This window comes from Anolis sagrei, chromosome 5 (genome assembly GCF_037176765.1).
Source record: "Anolis sagrei isolate rAnoSag1 chromosome 5, rAnoSag1.mat, whole genome shotgun sequence".
NCBI classification, from domain to species: Eukaryota; Metazoa; Chordata; class Lepidosauria; order Squamata; family Dactyloidae; genus Anolis; species Anolis sagrei.
Genome location: NC_090025.1, coordinates 72,589,126 through 72,611,741, shown reverse-complemented (window position 1 = coordinate 72,611,741; position 22,616 = coordinate 72,589,126). Strand labels below are relative to the sequence as shown.

General features: G+C 39.6%; 1 protein-coding gene across 2 annotated transcripts in view; it reads right to left on the bottom strand.

Annotated features, from left to right (window-relative positions):
* DLC1 (DLC1 Rho GTPase activating protein) overlaps positions 1-22,616 on the bottom strand; it is a 316,025-nt gene that overhangs the window by 235,168 nt on the left and 58,241 nt on the right. For both annotated transcript variants that reach the window (XM_060778552.2, XM_060778551.2), the window contains exons 3-4: positions 11,899-12,048; positions 9,077-9,226 (exon numbers count right to left, since the gene is read on the bottom strand). In XM_060778552.2, coding sequence (XP_060634535.2) covers positions 9,077-9,226; positions 11,899-12,048 — 300 coding nt within the window. The remainder of the gene's footprint in view (positions 1-9,076; positions 9,227-11,898; positions 12,049-22,616) is intronic.

The window sequence follows — 22,616 nt, the reverse complement described above, 5'->3', positions numbered from 1 at the left end:
TCATTATAATTGAATCCTACACAAAATGTTTTTTTTTGGGGGGGGGGGTCTTTAAATGAATACAAAAGATGGGCAAGATTTCATTTCCATTGACAGCACTGTCTTGACTTGTTTACTTCCCAACTGTATAAAAATTCCAGCCAATTTCCATTGCAAAACTTAAAGGCAAGTAAAATCAAAGAAGTGTGGCTTTGGACTACTGTTTGTAGCTATCTCCTATATATACTTAGTTTCAAGATATAAAACCACAGCTTTACTGTCACTTAGACTATTTACATTATGTTGAAATGCAATCAACACAGCCATGATAGTTACCCAGATGTGTGTGACATCAGTTTCTCCACCAGACAGTGACATCTGGTATGCTTAACTCCTTCTTCCCTCTTCTTATAAGCTTCACTTTCTTGATGTTTCTCATGCTTACTGGGGCAAAGGACTGCTGACTGTTGTGTTTTCAGACTGATTTACATTCCTTTGTGGTTTTCAATTGCCAAGTACATATTTAAAAGTTTAGAAATCAGTGTCTGGGTCAGAATGGCAAATAAAAATCCGAGCTGATGAAATCAATAACATATGGATGACCCCAAACACACATTCCACATTAAACAGCCATGTTGTGGTGAGCCATTTTTCACAGCTACAGAAAAATACACCCTCTTGATATAGGAAAAATGTAACAAACCAATGTTAAGCTCATCTCTGAATAAGCCATCAGAGATCAAGACTATCTATAGATCAGGGGTGAGAATTCATTAGGGTCTCCGTATGCTACTCAGCTTTAGGTTCTATCAGTCCCTGGGAACATGGGTAGTGGTGAGATGCCTGTGGAATTACAGTCCAGCAACATCTGGAGGGTCTTGTGGTTCGGACATTGCATATTTCATCATGTCAGATAAAACGAAATCAATTCGCATGAGGATAGGAAAGACTATTTTTTAAAATTGGAAAAAGAGGTTAAACAGGGTTTTTTGAGTGTTAGGCAACTCTCATGTGGACACTCTTAGATAGGAGATCATCTTTGCAGCTCCAAGCTTATGTTGTTGTTGTTGTTATTATAATGACACAAAAACATAGTATGTCACAGCAAATGAGATCTATATGCTGGATTTCATATCACAAAATCACAAGTCAAATACTTCCCAAGTGTCTAGGACTGTGTGATGTATTGTTGTTGTTGTTGTTGTTGTTGTTGTTGTTATTATTATTATTATTATTATTATTTGAAACACAACAAGATGAGTCCACAGCAGACACTCTGCTGGCTGTTGAATTGGATCACACGTCGGACACTTCCCAAGTGTCTAGGATTGTGTGATGTATCGGCGAATAATGTGTGCAGATCCCAGTAAGGTGGCCTTCTGCAGCTGGCAGATGGTAATTTTGTCAGCGCCGATTGTGTTTAAGTGCAGGCCAAGGTCTTTAGGCACTGCACCCTGTGTGCCGATCACCACTGGGACCACCTTTACTGGTTTGTGCCAGAGTCTTTGCAGTTCGATTTTTAAATCCTCATATCGTGTCAGCTTTTCCAGTTGTTTCTCTGCAATCTTGCTTTCACCTGGGATTGCGACATCAATGATCCATACTTTGTTTTTTAACACAATTGAGAGGTCAGGAGTATTATGCTCCAAAACTCTGTCTGAATCCATAAGTCCCAGAGGAGTTTGGCGTGTTCAATCTCAGTAACTTTTTCTGGCTTGTGATCCCACCAGTTCTTTGTTGCAGGCAGATGGTATTTGTGGCACAAGTTCCAATGAATCATCTGAGCAATGGTGTTGTGCCTCTGCTTGTAGACTGTCTGTGCAATCTTCTTGCAGCAGCTCAGGATGTAATCTATTGTTTCATCTGTTTCCTTGCAAAGTCTACATTTGGGATCTGTTGTCAACTTTTCAATTCTGACTTTGATGGCATTGGTTATTATTATTATTATTATTATTATTATTATTATTATTATTATATTTATACCCTGTTTTATCTCCCCTGAAGGGGACTCAAAGTGGCTAAAGAGTGCACATGATTTTCATGGAAAATCCAGGTTTTTTTTGTCGTGTCAGGAGCAACTTGAGAAACTGCAAGTCGCTTCTGTTGTGAGAGAATTGGCCGTCTGCAAGGACGTTGCCCAGGGGACGCCCGAATGATTTGATGTTTTTATCATCCTTGTGGGAGGCTTTTCTCATGTCCCTGCAAGAGGAGCTGGAGTTGATAGAGGGAGCTCATCTGCCTTTCCCCGGATTCGAACATGCGACCTGCGATTGTGTTTAAGTGCAGGCCAAGGTCTTTAGGCACAGGCGTTTAACCCACTGCGCCACCGGGGGCTCCAGAAAATCCAGTATCCTGCTTAGAATATTGGTTTTTGTGCAGAAAACAGAATTTTCTGTGTAGAAAATAAAATTAGACAGGAAATAAGTTATAGGAATAGTAATTTCTGCAAAGAAAATTATGATTTCTGTGCAGAAATTGCTGTTTCCTGCACAGAAATTGCTGTTTCTTGCACACACACCCCCCCCCCTGAAACTTCTGCAGAGTAAGGTTCATTGAGTTTTGTGCAAACTGTGACTAGGTTTCAAAAGCTATTTACTTTTTGATAACTTTCAGCTTAGAGAAAAAACTGTACTAGTATTTGATCTTCTCTGTAGAAAGAAATTTAAGATTTGCATCCCTTATTCACATAAGCTGTAGTAATCACGTGATGTCATACCACAATTGAATATTGAATTATTAGTTTGACAGATAAATAAATCTTAGCACACACACATACTTTAATGATACTTTTCAAATATTGGTTGGACATCACACATATTATTATTTCTTTAGTCAATACATGTCTACTCCATTTTTCCTCATATGAGCTCAAACTTAATACAGCTTTCCACCGCATCTCCAGTTTATCCTAATCAAATCCCAGTGAGTCAGATGAAGATGAAGCGGATGGTGTGATGTCTGAATTCAGTGACTCAGTATCGATTTCAACTTGGATTTATGATTCTGGAAGCATACCATGGAATCACACTGGAGGGCCTTGAAAGGACCACACACACTTCAAGGATGGTATTTTTTTTTGGAGTGTGGGTAAGTGAAACCATGGGTATTTTTTTGTCATGTCAGGAGCTACTTGAGAAACTGCAAGTCGCTTCTGGTGTGCGAGAATTGGCCGTCTGCAAGGACGTTGCCCAGGGGACGCCTGGATGTTTTGATGTTTTACCACCCTTGTGGGAGGCTTTTCTCATGTCCCTGCAATGGGGAGCTGGAGTTGATAGAGGGAGCTCATCCACACTCTTCCCGGATTCGAACCTGCGACCTGTCGGTCTTCAGTCCTTCCGCATAGGAGTTTAACCCACTGTGCCACCGGGGGCTCCTACCATGGGTATTGAATCTGTGGATAAGGGGGTCATATTGTTCCCACATTTGTATTTCTTTTTTGCTATCATAATAAGATTGACCACTTTGGGTATTTTTATTGTCAAAATTCATTGTGAGTGATAGTTCAGTGTTTTTATCCAGTCATTCACACAACTAAAATCATTTTTCACTTGGTTTTTTTATATCATATTAATAAATGAATCCAATGCCCAAGCAAACCCTTCTAAGAATATTGAATGGCCTCCAAAATATCGCAAGAAGGAAATAAAATATCTCATGTGGGCTTATTCAAAATAAATCAGCTTTCCAGATTGGAAAATATAATCTAAAATAAAGCTGTCACAAGCACACTGCCTTTGTTTTATTGTTATGGCCCATTTTATACAAAGGCAACGGGCCAGTTTAACTCCAATAAATAGAATGGAATACAAAGATAAATTTCTCTATTGGCAATTTCCTGACTTGGGCAGGAAAGGTTGATCTGCATGATTTCAGGCAGCCATTGATGGATAAACTAAATGTACTGGACCGTTGTTTCTCTCTATTGTTCATTTTCGGAATCTGAATTAGTCTCAAGTTATTTCTGCATGATATTGAATACGGCATGCCAGAATAGTGGTTTCAATATTTCTGGAAAAGACTTCCAACCGACTTAAGCAAAAAACAGATCATTTGGAACCAATATTCTTTGGCTTGTGGAAGAAGGTGTAAGGCTGTAATCCCATATTCATTTACCTGTGAGTAAGCTTCAGTGAATTTAATGAGGCTTATGTTTGAGTACACATGTATAGGATTGCACAGTTAGATGCAGACATATTCTAGAACAGGCTTGGCCACATGGTTCCACTTTAGATCACAATAATAAAAAGCTTGAGCAGAGAAGCACTTTCCATTCTGAAATCTGCTGAAATTTTTATTTCCATATCTGTTTCTGCCAGCAAGCAATATTCCAGTACAGGGTTCTCAAACTTTTTCAGCCATGGAGCCCTTTTTGAAGTAAAAGTTTCTCGTGGAGCCCCACGAGAAACTTTTATATCTATTATATAATACATTATATCATATATAATGTATATATATTAGACATGGTTGGGGCAGTGGCAGATAGATGGGGAATGTTTGGGTGAACTAATTCACAGTGCAATAATAATAGTAAGAATAATAATAGCAAGAAGATCGTGCAGACAGACTACAAGCAGAGGCATAACACCGTTGCTCAGATGATTAATTGGAACTTCGGGGGGAGAAGGGCGGGGTATAAATATAGGAAATACATAAATAAATACCACAAATACCATCTGCCTGTGACAAAGAACTGGTGAGATCACTAGCTGGAAAAAGTTACAGAGAATGAAAATGTCAAACTACTCTGGGACATCTGAATTCAGACAGAGTTTTGGAGCACAATACTCCTGACTTCACGATCATGTTAAAAAACAAAGTATGGATTGCTGATGTTGCAATCCCAGGTAACAGCAGGATTGAAGAGAAACAACTGGAAAAGCTGACACAATATGAGGATTTAAAGATTGAACTGCAAAGACTCTGGCACAAGCCAGTCAAGGTGGTCCCAGTGGTGATTGGCACACTGGGTGCAGTGCCTAAAGACCTTGGCCTGCACTTAAACACAATCAGCGTTGACAAAATTATCATCTGCCAGCTGCAGAAGGCCACCTTACTGGGATTTGCATGCATTATTCGCCAATACATCACACAGTCCTCAACACTTGGGAAGTGTCCGACCTGTGATCCAATTCAATAGCCAGCAGAGTGTCTGCTGTGGACTCATCTTGTTGTGTTTCAAATAATAATAGTAATAATAGTAATAGTAATAATAATAATAATAATAATAATAATTTAAAATAAAGAACAATTTCAAGCCCCTAGTGGTGCAGTGGGTTAAACTGCTGAGCTGCTGAACTTGATGATCAAAAGGTCACAGATTCGAATCCAGGGAGATGCATGAGCTCCCACTGTTAGCCCCAACTTTTGCCAACCTAGCAGTTCGAAAACATGCAAATGTGAATAGATCAATAGGTACCACTTCAGCAGGAAGGTAATGGTGCTCCACGTAGTCACACCAGCCACATGACCTAGGAGGTGTCTATGAACGACATCTCTTCAGCTTAAAAATGGAGATGAGCACCAACCCCCAGAGATGGACTTGACTAGACAATTTCAAGAAAAACCAGGTTCTACAGCTTAGTGTTTTAGCCACAGCCCCTTTCTCTTTATATAAGCCTAGAGGTTTGCATAAAATTTTGGTTTTTGGTTGGAAATTCATATTTCTGCATTGATTAATTGATTAATGCAAATGTGAGTATATCAATATGTACCACTACGGTGGGAAGGTAACGATGCTCCATGCAGTCATGCTGGCCACATGACCTTCGAGGTGTCTATGGACAACATCGGCTCTTTGGCTTAGAATCGGAGATGAGGACCAACCCCCAGAGCCAGAAATGACTAGACTTAATGTCAGGGGAAAACCTTTCCCTTTCCCTTTTACAGTTTTAACCAACATAAACAGTATTTCAGTGGAGGACCTCTGGGGTCATTCAGTCCAAAGTTTTGTCATCAGGAAAAGCACTATTAAACACCCCCAACAGATGGCCATCCAGCCTTTGTAACAACAACAACAATAACAGCAGCAGCAGAAACCCCAGAGGAGGTAGAGTGCCCACTGAGCCCCCGAGCAGAGTTTGAGAACTCCTGCTGTAGTATCTGAATGAACAGGGTGCAATCAACATTGCTGAAACTAAGAACAATAGCAGAATGCTTAAGTTCAACATGAACATCCAGCAGGAATGAGTGTTAATAAAGAAATAGACAAGACATATAAATAACTAAAACACCAAGTACAGCTATACATCACATAAATCTTCTGAATTATTATGAATATATGTATAATGATAATAATACAAGTATGTGCTTCTGAGACTGAAACCAAAACTAGACATTCATACTTAAAAAGATCCTGAAGGCATACATCTCAGGGTTATTCTTAAAATGGATTTTTTAAACTATTTTTTTTTCTGGAGCAAGCAGTATGATATTGTGTCTGCCACTAGCTATTGCTACAGAACAGGGAGCTTTGAGGCTTGGTACATATGCTTGTACCTGATTTCAAATCAGGCTAGTAAAACTGTCCTTGATAGTCCTAATTTCTTCATTTCTGGCCTTTTGTAATATCACAGATTTTAAGATTGGGATATCCAGCTTTCTGGATTTTGTGAACCAGAAAATGGCAATCCAGAAAGAGAAGCTGATATTGAATGGTTGATCCCTACTGCCTAGAAAGACTAGATATGACTGTTGGGAATTAGAAAATGGAGATAAAAACAAAGGAGGGGGGAAAAGGAATGGAGGAGAGAAGAGAAATAGCACATGGTGAGGAGGCACAAAGATTTTTGACTCTGGGGAAGCCGACACTGAATATTTATTTATTTATTTATTTATGACATTTGTATCCCGCCCATATCAGCCCGAAGGTGACTCAGGGCGGCGTACTAGTCGGCAACAATTAGATGGCATATATAAAAATACATACATCGGTAAAAAGCAAACAACAACAATAACAAAAAAACAAACAAAACAAAAACAAAAAAACCCCCAAAACACCCCACAAAAAACAAAAAGAAAAAACAAACAAAAAACCCACAAAACATTACATAACATTTAAAGACCATAAAAACAATGAATAATAAAAATTATAAAAATGTCTTCTTTTCACTCTTTTCACTCTTTTTTGATCCATCAGGAGGGAGGGGGTTGATCTAATATCCCTAGGCAGGGAGTTCCATAGCCGAGGAGCCACCACAGAGAAGGTCCTGTCTCTCATCCCCGCCAAATGTGCTTGTGAAGCAGGTGGGATCGAGAGCAGGGCCTCCTAAGACAATCTCAAGTTCCTGGAAGGTTCATAGGGAGAGATGCGTTTGGATAGATAAGCTGGGCTGGAACCGTTTAGGGCTTTATGGGCTAAAGCCAGCAATTTGAATAGAGAAGGAAAATATGATATGAAAGAAAAAACACTGGAAAGCAAGAAAGAGACGACTGGGTTGAAGGTGGGCTACTGATTTTATACCATATGCTTCAGCCAACAATACAATAACACACAACATTGCATTTCAGGAATGAACATTCAAGAAACAATCACATGAAACACGACTGGTATTTGATCTTACAGTCAAAAGACAAGTGCACATACATCACACGTCATTGTTGTTGTTTGCTTATCCATGCAAACATTAAAAGCTCAAAACATTTTTGTTTTGCCCATACTCCATTCAGAGCTAAAAGGTATGATAATTCATATTCCAGGAATAGTAACAATGGAGGTACGTGGTTTAAATAATTCTGGGAAATGTTCTAATAGGATTTAAACAGAAACCAGCTGATTTAAAAGAAATAGTCAAGGCCAAAGAAAGAGAAAAGCAAAAATATTTGGTCACATAACCTGTATTCTGTAACTCTGGGTTCTTGTCAGACACAATACAGATGGCCACATTATATATGGCTTGGCTCTGAGATTGCATCTACACTGCAGAATAAAATGCAGTTTGACATCACTTTAATTGCCATGACTCAATGCTCTGGAATCCTGAGATTTGTAATTTGATGAGGGGCCATCTCTCTTTGGCAGATGGTACTTGTTTCTGGGATGTGTGACAAGCAACATTTACCGAAGTGTCCTCTATTACACAACCAGGGGAGATCCAACGTGCTGTAGTAGTTGGAGTGATGGACTACAACTCTCAGGACCAATGTTCAAATCCCTGCTCAATCAGTGGGATCTCACCACGCTAAAACAGTGGATGTGACTCTTAATGAGACATGCTGCATTATCACGGGGTATCTGTTTACACTGTTTAGTTGGTATTGCACCACCTGACTTCCGCCGGGGAGTAGCAACCAATAGTGAAAGGACCAAGGAGTGACATCTCCGGCCCACCCCCTGTTTGGATATCAGCCAGCATGCCAACGACTTAAATCAAGAAATAGTTTTCTAAGATCTACAGAGACACTCACTGGAACATCTCAGCAAGCGAGAGTCCAAAAGTGGCAGGCTCAAACCCAGATCCTCAATCAATGGCTGATACCAAATGAGAGACTCCCTCCTGGGCACACAGAAAACTGGGCGACTTGGAAGGCACTGAACAGACCGCACTCTTGCACCACAAGATGCAGAGCCAACCTTAAGAAATGGGGCTACAAAGTTGAATCCACGACATGTGAGTTTGGAGAAGAGCAAACCACAGATCACCTGCTGCAATGCAACCTGAGCCCTGCTACTGGTCAAAGGACATTTAATAGAATACCAAGTCTGCAAACGTTGTGTTTTGTTTATTTGTTTGTTTGTTTTTAATGCAATACAACTGTTTTGGTTCGCTCCTGACACGATAAATAAATACTGAGTGGCCTTAGGCAAGTTACACTTTTTCAGCCTGAGAGGGAGGTAAAGACATCTTCTTCTGATAGGTTTGCCTTAGGGTTTCCATATGACAGCAATGACTTGAAGGCACACAACAACAACACAACCATTAAAAGTACACAAAGCCTCTCCAACTTTTAACAACACCATGATTTTCTGGGAGCATTCCCAGCATGTATCCCTGTAAGGAAGAAAATACAATGTAGCTTGCAAGATACTGTCTGCAGTCCCTGTGTCATCACTATTTTATGAGCATGAAATCAGTGTTACATGTAAGGTTTGTTAACTCACCCCAGCCTTTGGTTTAGCTCCAGATCCAGCCATCGGAATGGGAAATGTTTGATCAATACCATGGGGAGCAGGAAGAGATGGCGGTATGCTTGTTTGCAGATGACTCAGTGTAGCAGCATCTATTCCACTGTCTGTACATAATCCCAGATCCTTTAAAAAATAATGGCAACTTTTAAAAGTATATACACACACTCTTTAAGTGACTACAATGCTACTAGCTACCAGAAACACATCAAGACATGCATTAATTTAATAAGTGTACAAATTCCTCCTTTCTTTTCTCCTATATGACCTTGTTGTCCAAATGAAAAGTATCGAATAACTGCTCTTCTGCCACTGATCTATACCATAAATCAATGCCTTTACATTCAAAAATAAATATTCAGCCTTATTTAGTTTTCAGGAGATTCATATTTTGGTATGTCTTATCTTGGCATTTCTGTGCAACTCTGATTCCATCTCCACCTTTTGTCTCTGGAAACATCTGAAACCTTTGCTAAAATCTGCAACTCATTGTGCAGCTGGAGTGACTTCATTATCCTGAAGCTCATGCAGTCGAAAATTCTTGATAACACCCATGCATCAGAGTCATTTGTTGTCAATGAACACAGCATAGAGTGTAGGTAAGGTATATAAAATATAAAGGTTTTCACCTGACATTAAGTCTAGTCGTGCCCGACTCTGGAAGTTGGTGCTCATCTCCATTTCTAAGCTGAAGAACCAGCATTGTCTGTAGACACCTCCAAGGTCATGTGGCCAGCATGACTGCATGGAGCACCATTACCTTCCTGCCAGAGTGGTACCTATTGATCTACTCACATTTGCATATTTCGAACTGCTAGGTTGGCAAAAGCTGGGGCTAACAGCTGGAGCTCACGTCGCTCCCCAGATTTGAACCTGCGACCTTTCGGTCAGCAAGTTCAGCAGCTCAGCGCTTTAACCCACTGCACTACCGGGAGCTCCAGGTAAATGGGCAAAGGACTGATACCACTCTCTTCACACTGGTTCTCTGCAGTTGGGTAGGATTACAATTTTTAGATTTCCCAGGACAATGTTGTCTACATCTGGAGGGACCAGATTGCAAAGGTCTGGTCTAAATGTAGAGATTGCAAGATTTATTGAAAAGTGTTAACATATTTGGTTAGTAACTGGCATTTATTTACTAAAATATTTATATCTGGCCCTGTATTGAAAGATCTCTGAGCCACAAAATCAATGGTAGCAATTTAAAACTGTAAAAACCAATTTAAACAGATTAAAAGCATATTAAACAATTTGGCAAGCTTAAACAAGATTGTTCAAAAACAGTGTAAACCACCTGACACAATTTAAAACCACGCATATTGGCAGCTTTGTATAAAATCGCTTAGACCTCAAAGACATTAATAAAAATATATTTTTTGTTTGGCATCAGAATGAAAAACGTCTTGGCAGTGCAAATCAGGCTTCTAAGAGTAAGATGTTCCTCAATGAGGCAAGATAGCATAGAAGGTCCTCTACTAAGTTCTCTCAATGTGTTGACCTCACTGGTAGGACACAGATTATGACCTCTGTGTAATATTCTTATTGGAAGTCTAGCTGTTGGTAACTAATGAATTGTTCAGGTTGAAGCAGGAAAATAGGTTCCTACAGTCACCTTTCCACATTTTTGGGTTGAACTTTTGCAGATTTAACTAATATATTCTCTCAAGGAATCACTAGATCCCCTAGGATCATGAGGTAAGACCTAGACATTCCTGGAGAGAATACTTCTCCGGGGCATTTGTAGGTCCTCCAGCATATGTGTGGTCAACTTCTTCTTTTTTTAAAAAAGGTTGCAGTTGCAGAATGATCCGTTACTAAGATCCCACTTGCATTGACCATTTAATGTTGTTATTATTATTATTATTATTATTATTATTATTATTATTATTTACATGCAGAGACAGATCTTAAACACGCTGTTGCTCACTTGCTGTGAATGAGATGCCCACAGATGAGATGAGCTTTTTACTGGAAAACAAAGAGAACGAAAACTCACACGATGGGAACCGTGTGGCTCCTTGGATGTTGTTGAATAGCAACTTCTATAAGCTCTGATATAACCAATGAGAATAAATGCTACGGATTTTAGCCTAATGACATATCAAGGGAACACTTCCCACCTCTGATGCATAAAAAACTAAACATCTTCCAAAGATAGGAGGGTGCTATATAACTCTTAAAAGTGTTATATAACTAATTGGCTGTTCATTTCAAAACAACTTTGAAAACTAACTAGGCGTTTCAGAAATAGTGATTTGCCTCATCCCTTCCCATATCATTATAGTTTCTCCTGGATTTCATGCTTATCTTAAATTACAAATAATTTGGTATACCATGATTATTATTGTAACAGAGCCAGACTTTCTAAACTGCTTATAAATGGCTACATAAACAAGGTGTTGGGTTTTCCTGAGAAGTGGAACAAAATCATTATCGATACCTCATTTTGGCACTCTCCATTTCAAATTCACTACTTGGTGCATTCAGCCTTATCCATCTGCTGTTAAGAATAGAAAAGCATTGGAAACAGTCTGATAGCCCCTAAATATTGTACCTTTCACATGTTTTGTTCTGGCAGTTTCATTAATCTTTCATTATAGAGAGTGATCAAGAAGAAATAAATGGTTAACTAGGAATCAGAAAGATAAATATGCCTCTTAATTTTTAAAACATGATACTTAAGCACACCGCAATTGAGAGAGAGAGAGAGAGAGAGAGAGAGAGAGAAAGGGAAAGAGAATAGAATGAAATAGGTAAATACAGAACTAGATAAAAGATGAGTAAACAAGTATGCTCACAGGTACGGGTTTCCGTGTTTGTGCCAGCATGCTGGATGGCAAGGACCCTACAGTGAGGGCATTCTCAATATCTTGATCCAGCTGGTCCAGTTTCAAAATGAGCAGTACCATGGAGTCCAATCGTGACTGATCCCGATCTTCCCTGGCTTCCTGGGGATTAGAACACGCAATTACAGAAATCTGAAAGGGCACTTCTGGGAAAGAATAAAACACTCTCTGTTCCCTAATTTAACAAAACAGCATTGAATAATAGGCAGCAAACTCACATTTTAGGGTAAAAAGGAGGGGGGAGGAAAAACACCACAGTGTAGCTTCTCATCAATGGGTCGTTCAGAGCAAAGACTTGACTTGCTGACCGAGAAGCATTTTATATGCATCTTAAAAACACATCTCTGCACAAGAACTTGGTACATAGAAAGGACTATTTGATACAAATACATTAGAATGAGGCTCTCTCCTTGTGCTGTTCTGCCTTTGTGTGTACTGAATTGTGCTCAGACTAGAATTTGTTGCACCTTTAGTTGGGACCTAATAAGGATGGAGCTGGCAACAAGGGCTGGCATCACCGGGTATCTGTCAAGGCCCACACTAAAGCAGGGGGTCCTTTGTCAGCCCCTGGAACTCCTGACCCTTCAGTTCCCTTTCCTTGCAGTCTATTGGCTACCCCTTTTCATTAATAAGAGAATTAAAAACAAAGGATGATAAACTGTTTGCTTTAGGGAGGTGGCACAGATTGTACCAAATGCAGCATTACCAACAGAGAAGGTGGGTAATCCAAGGAAGGGGTTCTCTGAGACCATTTTGTACAGAAATGCTGCCAAATCTGCAACAGGTAGTAGAAAAGACCACACTGTTTTCCCCAATCTCTCATCTTAAATGAGTCACTATAAGGCACAGATATCAAAACAGTTTATTTATTTATTTAATTATTTATTTACAGTATTTATATTCTGCCCTTCTCAAACATTCAATGCCATAGACACATAACATTTATAGACAGACACAGAGGCACTTTAACATTCCAGCTTTTTCTTGAGGGTATTCAGGCCACCAGGGAAGCTGTCCCTGGTGGACACTGATGAAGTATTTCCTCATTCTTTGCATGCTTGCTGGATATTTTTATGATCTCATAAATGAGTTAATTTTACCTCCCCACATAAGCGGTACCTAAATTTCCTACTTGACAGATGCAACTGTCTTTTGGGCTGCAAAAGTTGACAGCAAGCTACACAAATTGGTAGGAAGCTCACTCCGACCTGGGCTGGCTTCGAACTCATGACCTTTCGGTCAGTAGTGATCTTAATGCTGCTGACTCCCAGCCTGCTGCACCACAGTCCCGGTCCATGATGATATAGAGAATGGTGTGATTTTGTTGAAGATGTGTGGACACTACACAAACCTGTAGTAGACAATTGTGCCCCCTTGCTACGTGCTCTACTGGTTAGGGCTTATGTGACTTATAGAGCTAAAGCTACAATTGCCCACTCATAATATATTTGTTCATCAAAGAAACCCAAAATACTCACCAAAAGAGGGAATGGGTGGTTTGCCTCTTAACTTTACCCCAAATGGGGTCCCCTTAGCTCAATATTGGGGTCTCAAAATTTGGCAACAGTATTTTTTTTCTGAATGTGGCAGTTTTAGATATTTACACAAATCTGTTGTGTAGTGTTTACAATGGACTCTGCAGAAGATACTTCAGCTGTATTCATAAATAGGAAAATCAGCTTGTTTAGCAAGCCTTGCAAATGCTAATTTGTTATACTTGTTGTTGTACTTTGAATAGCTCTGTTTTAAACTGTCCCTGCTGCTTGCATGTGATGTGTGAATTTGAAGGGGCACAGATGGGAAGGGATTATCTTTCCCCTCCATGTCCACTGCAGTCCTTATCCACATCTGAGAAAAGTAAAAATGAATAGTAAGATGCACATCATCAGAACTGGCAAAGTCTTCTTTCTCTTGCAGCCCTCTATGTACCCCAAAACTCTGATCAAAAGGGTTGGGAAATCCATCAACAGTAATATTTTAAGATATCATGAGGCATGTACTGAGGGATATTTGTTTCTTCTGCTCATTCTGGTGGAAGCCATTGGATTTCACTAACTGTCCTATGCATTTAATAGGAAATTGTGATCTGGATCATGGTGCCGTAGAGGATTCTGGGAGTTAGTAATAAAACAAGTAACATTTCCAAGTTTGGATTTAATGTTATATATTCAGCAGCCCATGAAATCCTCAAGAGCATGGAATTTTGAAAGCATTATGCCGCATGACTAATTTTTTTTTACTGTGATACCAAGTTCTGTTTTCATGCTCATAAATATGTCCCATATTGTTTGCTGTGCTATATACATTCCTGCATATAGAACAGGAAACCCCACACATATTTTTCTATACATTCCATGACTGGAGGAAAAAGGAAGTATACTTGCTTGGAAGAAGCAAGGCATTCTACTGAAAACGTTTTGGCCTTGCACCAGATACTCAGGAATTCCATATAGAAGTCGTGTGTTTTTACACTGGTGTCAAGCAGACTAGTTCAAATGCTGCTGAGGTTTAGATTGTCAAGGCTGCAAAGAGAGACTGTCAGTCAGTCAGGAGAGAAGGAAAGTCTTGTGGCTTTCTTTTGGCACTGTAATGCTGGCCCTGAAAAAATACAGCCAGCCTTGGAGGTTTACAATATTATCTTATGCATAGTCACTCCTGAGTATCTTGAATGGGAATTACTCCCAATTTTGACAATATTGCCTTCTTTGGAGGTCTGACTTGGCCACGGTGGTCCACACTCTTGTTACCTCCCGAATAGACTACTGCAATGCGCTCTATGTGGGATTGCCTCTGATGACTGCTCGGAAGCTTCATCTAGTCCAATGCTCAGCAGCCAGGTTACATACAGGAGTGGGGTACAGGGAGCGCACAACGCCCTTGTTTCACCAGCTCCACTGGCTGCCTATTAGCTTCTGAGCACAATTCAAAGTGCTGGTTTTGACCTATAAAGCCCTAAATGACTCTGGCCCACTTTACCTGTCTGAATTTATCTCTTCCTATGAACCATCAAGGACTTTAAGATCATCTGGGGAGGCCCTGCTCTCGGTCCTGCCACCTCTATAAGCCGGCTCAACCCACCTTTCCTTATGGAAAGATGGGAAGCCTCTCATTGTGAGCCACCAATAATTTTTTGGTGGTGGCAGGGTTTTTGAAACAGTTTCGCCATGTAGCTGCCACAGAAGTGTGTGATGGGAGCAGGTTGGTTCCATGGTAAAAGTACAAAAACCCACCAAATTTGGGCCCGTGTGAAAAGGGCCGTAGTTTGTGTGTTCCTCATTAATGGTTTTAGTTATCTTGACCTTACTCTGGGTATTATCACACATCTCTGAAAACAGTAGTAAACTTATGGTGAATCCAACTTGCTGAGATGAGAGTAAGCTTGTCTAGCCCTACTTCTTCCTGCATAAATAATTTTTGAAGGCTTCTTGGGCTGTGTTTGAGACACAAGGGGGGTAGGTAGAGGGAGATTGCTAACAAAACAACAATTAACTCTTTCTCCTCCCCTCTGGTTGGACATTTTCCCCAGGTCAAAGAGTTCCTGGGATAGTTTTTCTTGTTTGTGTTTGAAATAATTTGTCCTCCATATTTGTAAATTTGATTTGTGCATGTTTGATTCTTAGTTGATTTGATTAAAATGTTCTCTTTCAGAATCTCTGGGTCTTCTTGTGTGACTTTGTGGTCAATGTCTGTTGTAAAGACACAGTGGAAGACCTATACATTCCTAGAAGGAACACTACTCTTGGAATCTCTAGGGGCACTTCCAAAATGTGGATTTTAAATGGAAGATAAAAAGCCCAAGATCTGAGAACCTGTGGGTCCCGGGATTTCTTTTCCCGCTGTCCTCATAGGTTTCCTCTGTATTGGAACAAGATGGAGGGCAAATGGGAGACATTCGGGCAGAAGGGTTGTTTTTTTTTTTAAACCATTTTGTTATGCACTGGACTGTATATGTGCACATGCAAATCTATATAAATAAAAATGTAATGTTTGTTTGTGGGATTAACATAACTCAAAAATCACTGGATGAATTACTGTCAAATTTGACGACAAGACACCTACTAATCCAAGGAGTGATTATTACTTAAAAAAATGATTTTGTCATTTGGGAGTTGTAGTTGCTGGGATTTAGAGTTAACCTACAATCAAAGAGCATTCTGAACTCCACCAATGATGGAATTGAACCAAACTTGGCACACAGGACTGCCATGCCCAATAGAAAACACTAGAAGGGTTTGGTGGGCATTGACCTTGAGTTTGGGAGTTGTGGTTCACCTACATCCAGAGACCACTGTAGACTAAATAATGATGGATTTGGACCAAACTTGGCACGCATATTCCATATGCCCAAATATGAACACTGATGGAGTTTGGGGGGAAATAGACCTTGACATTTGGGAGTTGTAGTTACTGGGATTTATAGTTCACCTTCAATCAAAGAGCATTCTGAAACCCACCAACAACAAAATTGGGGCAAACTTCTCACACGGAACCTCCATGACCAACAGAAAATACTTAAGGCCATCCAGTCCATCTCCCTTCACCAGGACAAGAAAAGTAATCAAAGCCCTCCTCCTGACAAAGAGCCATCCAGCCATAGATGTAGATAGATGTATATAATTCACACACAGAGAGATATAGTATCATAGATTTGAAAGGGACTCCTAAAGAAGGACAATTATATGTTGTGTGTTCCAGCGTAAGCAAACCAGACAATCTCTACCTCAATACTGATGAAGAAACAGCAAAAAATACTGTTTACCCACAAGCATAAAGGAATTACATATATTAGAAACCAACACGTTCTCATTACTTTATTTTCCAGATCACCAGACTGGGCCACAGCAATGCATGGTAGGGGACGGCTAGTATCTTAATATATGTACAAGTAGAGTTCCATGTGTGCATATGAGATCCTGCACATAATGGAGGGCATGTTTGAAAAAAAACTTGATTTCTCTCTTCCCCCAATTGTTTATTCAAGCTCTGTTTAATATTACAAAGTTTTTTTTAAAAAAAGAGTTTCAAAGAACTCTAATTGTTCTCCATTTGTGCTTCCTTTAAATCAGCTGTGTGTCCATTTCACATTTGCCTTTAGAGTGTTGTTTGGAATTGGTGATTAAAGCACTCCTTCATAACAGAGGAGTCTTCACTTTAATTGTATTATGAATATTTTACCTGGCTTCTTTGGCTCAGTGTGGATCTTTTGGAAATTATATTTCATTCATTACAGATTATTTTGAATTACTTTGAATGGTCACTGAATGGGAAGGCAATCCAAGAAGATGTTAAATATATCAAAACAGGGAGGGAGTCGAGAATGAGAGCGGATGTTAGGAGTGGAGTGGGGCTGGCATGTATGTCCCTCACATTTAAAGCCTTGTCTCTTCAGCCAGACATATGAATAGGTGCTATGTACTTAGCACAGGCTTAAGGAAAGGGTGGAGTTGAAGTCTATTCCTTTACATATATAGAACTGTATACACAATAAGACCCAGCACAGAGGTGTAGCTATGAAACGGAGCCAATGAAGGCATTCTGCTCCCAATGAATTTTTCCTTCAGTTCCCAAATTTCTAGTATTGCTGAGAATGAGACATTGTAAAATTATGTGCTTTTAGAACTCTCAAATTTGCTGTGTTTGCATTCCCTTGGTAACTTTACTTCCACTTTTTCTTTGGATGCCTAACCTGTTTTTCTAAATGCTCAACTGAAAATTTAATTTCTCCCATGCTGGAAATTTGGGGAAATGCTTCATTTTGCCCCATGCACATAGCCAGCCTGTCAAGATCCAGAAGCCTCAAGAATGCCAAACACAGTATAAAAGGTCCAAGCAAAGCTTTATTAAACACAAAAAGGCTTAGAGACACTTAACTCAGTGCCTCTAGCACAAACTAAGAGTCTATAGCAACCGCTAAGCAAAAAACCCAACTTAAATATAATCTGGGTTATACCGGAGTATAATCTGGGATAACAAAAAGTTACAGCAATCTGCTTGAAATTCAAAAGGTCCAAAAAGCACAAGAAAACAGAGTGGGAGCATGCAAAATCAAAGTCCAAAAACAGTCCAAAGTCCAGGCACGTCCAAAATGAAATGAAGCAGTCCAAAAAGCGAAGTTGTCATCAAAACACAGTCCAGAGTCAAAGGGGAGGTTGAAGTCAGCATTTACAGAGTTCCAGCCAGAAGTCACAGAAACACGGAGAGCTGTAGTCCAAGGACCCAAACTTGAGAGTAAGGGCTGTAACAAAGATCCAAACCCGATAAGACACTTTGCCTTCTGCAAAGACACATTGAATTCAAACCAACTTATATCCTATAACTCCTCATCAGAGGATGAACTGCTCCCCACCCTTTCATCATCACTTTCAGCTGCCCCATTCCCTGCAGCTGAGCAATGCCTCCCATCTCTCCACCTTTGCCAGCGTCTGTCAAGACTTAGGTCTTCCCAAGTGTTCCCAGATTGCCAGTCCTCTGCAAACCCCTCAAAGTCATCACTGGATGTAGGCTGAGTACAGATGTCCCTAATCTCCTGCACACGGGTCCTGTCTAAAGCATCCTCCTCCCCATCGTCACTCCCAGTCCCATCACTCCTTTCAAAACCCACAAAGTCTTCATCTTCTGTTGGAGCGCTAAGTATATCACGGATACGCTTCCTTTGGATCGCCTCATCTGATTCTCGAGTAGCCCGCTTAACTCCCCTGCTTTCCTCTCCTTCCCCCATTTCACAATCTGAGAAACCCTCGAAGGACTCAGAATCAGTTGGAGCCATGAATATGTCTCTAATCCGCTTTTGCTGCTGCTCCTCCTCCAACACCTGCGCAGCCCTCTTCTCCCTTCTACCAGTAGTAGTAACGTTACTATCACGCTGTACTACAACACAGCCACATTTCTAACCCTGCATATGTGCAAGGAAAAGAAAGATCTCGAATCAAGTTTAAGGATTCTGTTAAGATAGGTTCAGATATTTACTATCTGTGATTACCGAGTCAAGTATGTTATGAAGTATTTGGTTTTTCCTTGAATACTACACCACACATTAAAACAAATCTTTTGTATTTATTACTTTTCCACATGGCATATTTCAGAGCTAAGCAGCTAGTAAATGGATGCATAAAAATCTAAGACTTATACCCATAAAAACAAAAGTATGCAGAAAATCTTGAGCGTGACATTGAAAAGGATAGCATTCATCTGTGTTTGTACTTTGTTTCTAGGTTGCCCTACTCAGCAAAGGTATTTTGCATCTTACAAACAATTCTCTCTGTGTCTTTTTTCAATCTTGTGGCTAGTTGGTAACTTTAACTTTTCATTTTCCACCCATCGTTCATCTCATAAGTACATATTATTTACGTTTTTTTATGAAACTTTAAATGTTATACAATACATGTGACAAAGAAATTTTAAAAATGGGTATTTTGGGTTTTCTGGGAAATAGTCTGCAAATAATATTTTCCTAAGCTCCAGAAGTGAAATAAGAGTTGAGTAGTGATACGATGAATGTCACTTCTGATTTCAATAAATGGAGGCATTGGGTTGGATATGTGCCACCAGAATTTTTTCAGCATTCCTTTGTTTCATTTAAGTGCGGTTTCTGATGTAACACTTGATAGTCTTGGCCCTTGCATTCATCAATAAATCTTAATGCCAAGTCAGGCAGGAAACAGGTATTTTGTATATGAGCCAGAGACAACTGGGTTTAAACCTCTCTCAGAAAATTAGGTGGCATTGAACCAATGATTCTCTTTCAACTTAAACTACATTGCAAATGTTCTTGTAAGAATGAAATAGGGGCTCCTACATTCTTATAATAATAATAATAATAATAATAATAATAATAATAATAATAATTTTATTTCTTTTCTGCCTCTCCTTGTGGCTCAGGGTGAGTTACAACATAGCTAAAAACACATTGTCGTATTATAAATACACATATTAAAATGTATTTCTACAAAATGCATATATTAAAATACACAGAACAATAATCAAAATATAGTGGACATAAGACACGAGTTTAAAATTCATGATTAAAACTGGCTGGATACGCCTGCCGGAAGAAATGGATCTTCAATTATGTTTTAAATTCTGACAGCTGATCTAGCTGTCATAGTTCTTCTGGTAGGTCATTCCACAGTCTTGGGGCAGCCAATGAAAAGGTCCTCTGGGTGACAACTGCCAGTCTGTTTCTGGCTGATTGGAGTAGCAACTCTGCAGAGAACCAAAGTGCTTAGGGCAGATTGCATGGAAGGAGGTGATCCTGTAGATAACCTGGACCCGAACCATGTAGGGCTTTAAAAATTGAAACCAACACTTTGTACTTCACCTAAAGACTAATTGGCAGCCAGTAGAATGATTTAAGATAAGGGTGATACGTTCATTCCCGGATGTTCCAGAAACTAGTCTGGCTGCCATTTTTTTAACCAACTGGAGTTTCCAAATTTGGTACAAAGGTAGCCCAATATAAAGCACCTTGAGGTTACCAGTATGAGCACTACCATCTTTAAGTCCTCCAGATCTAGGATGGTAGAAGCAACATGGAACCCAGAAATAATAAAACAGATAAATCCAGTGACTGGACAGGTGTGGTTGCTTTTTCAGTGATCTGACAGAATATTGGCGGTTGTTGTAAAAATATGAAATTTTGTGACAAGAATGTTTTAAAACTTATGGGTCATAAACATTGTTTCTTTAGTTTTTGTTCAAAATAATAAGCTTGTGTAATTCAGCTGGAGAGAAATCAATTTCTGGTATCTGAATTTCGGTACCAGATCTGTTTTTAGGAGTCTCCCGAAAATTAGCTAATGGAAAAATCTGTTTTCGACAAGGCAGCCAAAAGATCCAAGAACATCTGGCCCATTGGCGAGAATGGGGAACTTACGAGGCTCCCCTTTCTGTTCCTGGGATCATTTTCTTTCTTTCTTTCTTTCTTTCTTTCTTTCTTTCTTTCTTTCTTTCTTGGGAGCCTGGGTTTGAAGAATGGGGTTAAGGAAGCACCCCTCCTGGGACCCTTTCCTCTCTTCCTTTCAAGGGAGTCTGGAGTTGAGCAACGGGGTCCTAACTTCCTTTAAAGGGAGTCTGGATTTGAAGAATGGACTCAAGGAAACATCCTTTCTGTGAGCCTTTTCTTTCTTCCTTTCAAGAAAGTCTGGGTTTGAGCAACGGGGTTAAGGAAGCAGTGCGTAAGACATGTCACAGCATTCTTTTATTCTTATTTGCCCAACAGGCAGGGTTCACAGGGAAATCCCATGCAAGCAGCACACGGCAGCCTCTCTGTGCCACATAGTACCGAATAGGGGAGGAGGAGCTGTAATCAGCTGCCACATGGCTTGGTCATGGATGAAAAAAGTAACTGTTGAGCCCTTATATCCATCCAAACAAGCTGAACAAGCCATATTGGTCAAAGGGAACAAACCAAACCAAATCCCTGCACAAACCTATAAAATAATATGCCACACTTCTCCTAGCAGTACTAGGGGCCACTTCCTCATGCTGTCAAATCATGTTATGTTAGTTTGCAGAGATGTTCTGGGGGCATGTTGATAATTATATGACCAATTTCATGGATCTTTCCCATCTGATAGTCTCTTGACCAAGAGGCTGTCCATCAGATCAGAAAAGCTCAAATGGGCCCACAAATATAATAATAATATATAATGCATATAATGCAATGGCATGAGTTTAAATCACTGGAAAAATTATGATGCAATAATATTCATTTTATGGGTTTTAATCTCAAATATAGGATGAATCCACACTATCGAACTCTATTTGCCTGTGGAATTTGGGGTTTGTAATCTGGAGAGTAGGACAATTTTGCAGATAATTCTCAGCACCATTGCCCAAACTATGAATCCTAGGATTCCTTTAGATTGGGCAATAGGATGGATCCCATATAGAGACCAAACTGTTATGTATAATCATACATTGTGGATATCCTCTCTTCCTGTTTTTACCTAAAGCTAGTTGTGTTATCAAGGGTTGGATCCAAGATATTCTGATAGGGGAGCTATTCCACAGGAGCCAGCCTGAATTATCTATTTTAAAAGTGTCCTTGGGAATATCGCACACATGACTGTATATGACTTTGTGCTAGTAAGCTTCTCCAGATGCTGCACACTTTTTTTTTTTGCAAGAGATCATATAGTCCCTCCTAAAAAATTGCAGGTATAATTCTTTAGTAATTTTTTTTCTTGAAGAAACAATGAATAATGTGAAGAATTGTTTTCTCACTGCAAGAAACCCATTGATTTCAGACTGTTATATAGTTAGAAACTTGTTATATAACCCCTACCCCAATGCATGTGATTGTTCTATGTAGAAAACATCATTTATTGCATAGAACTTGCACAGTATATAATGAGCAAAAAGTAGTGTTTTCAGTACAAATCTCAAATATATTTTTGACAGAAGAATGCTATTTTCTACATAAAAGCACATATGAATTTTGCTTAGAATAATCCTGGAATGGTGAAGAATCTCAGCCATCCAAATTCTAATATTTATGCACAGATCTGTCAGAAAAAGCACTGCTGTGTGTGGAGAAGGCCTTCCATTTCTAGAATGGTACCTCCTGATGCAACACTAAGACTGCAGTCCTCATCACACTTACTAAGGGGTTAAGTTGTGTTGGAATTGATGTCCAAGAAAACACACATAGGATTGTACTGCACCATTGC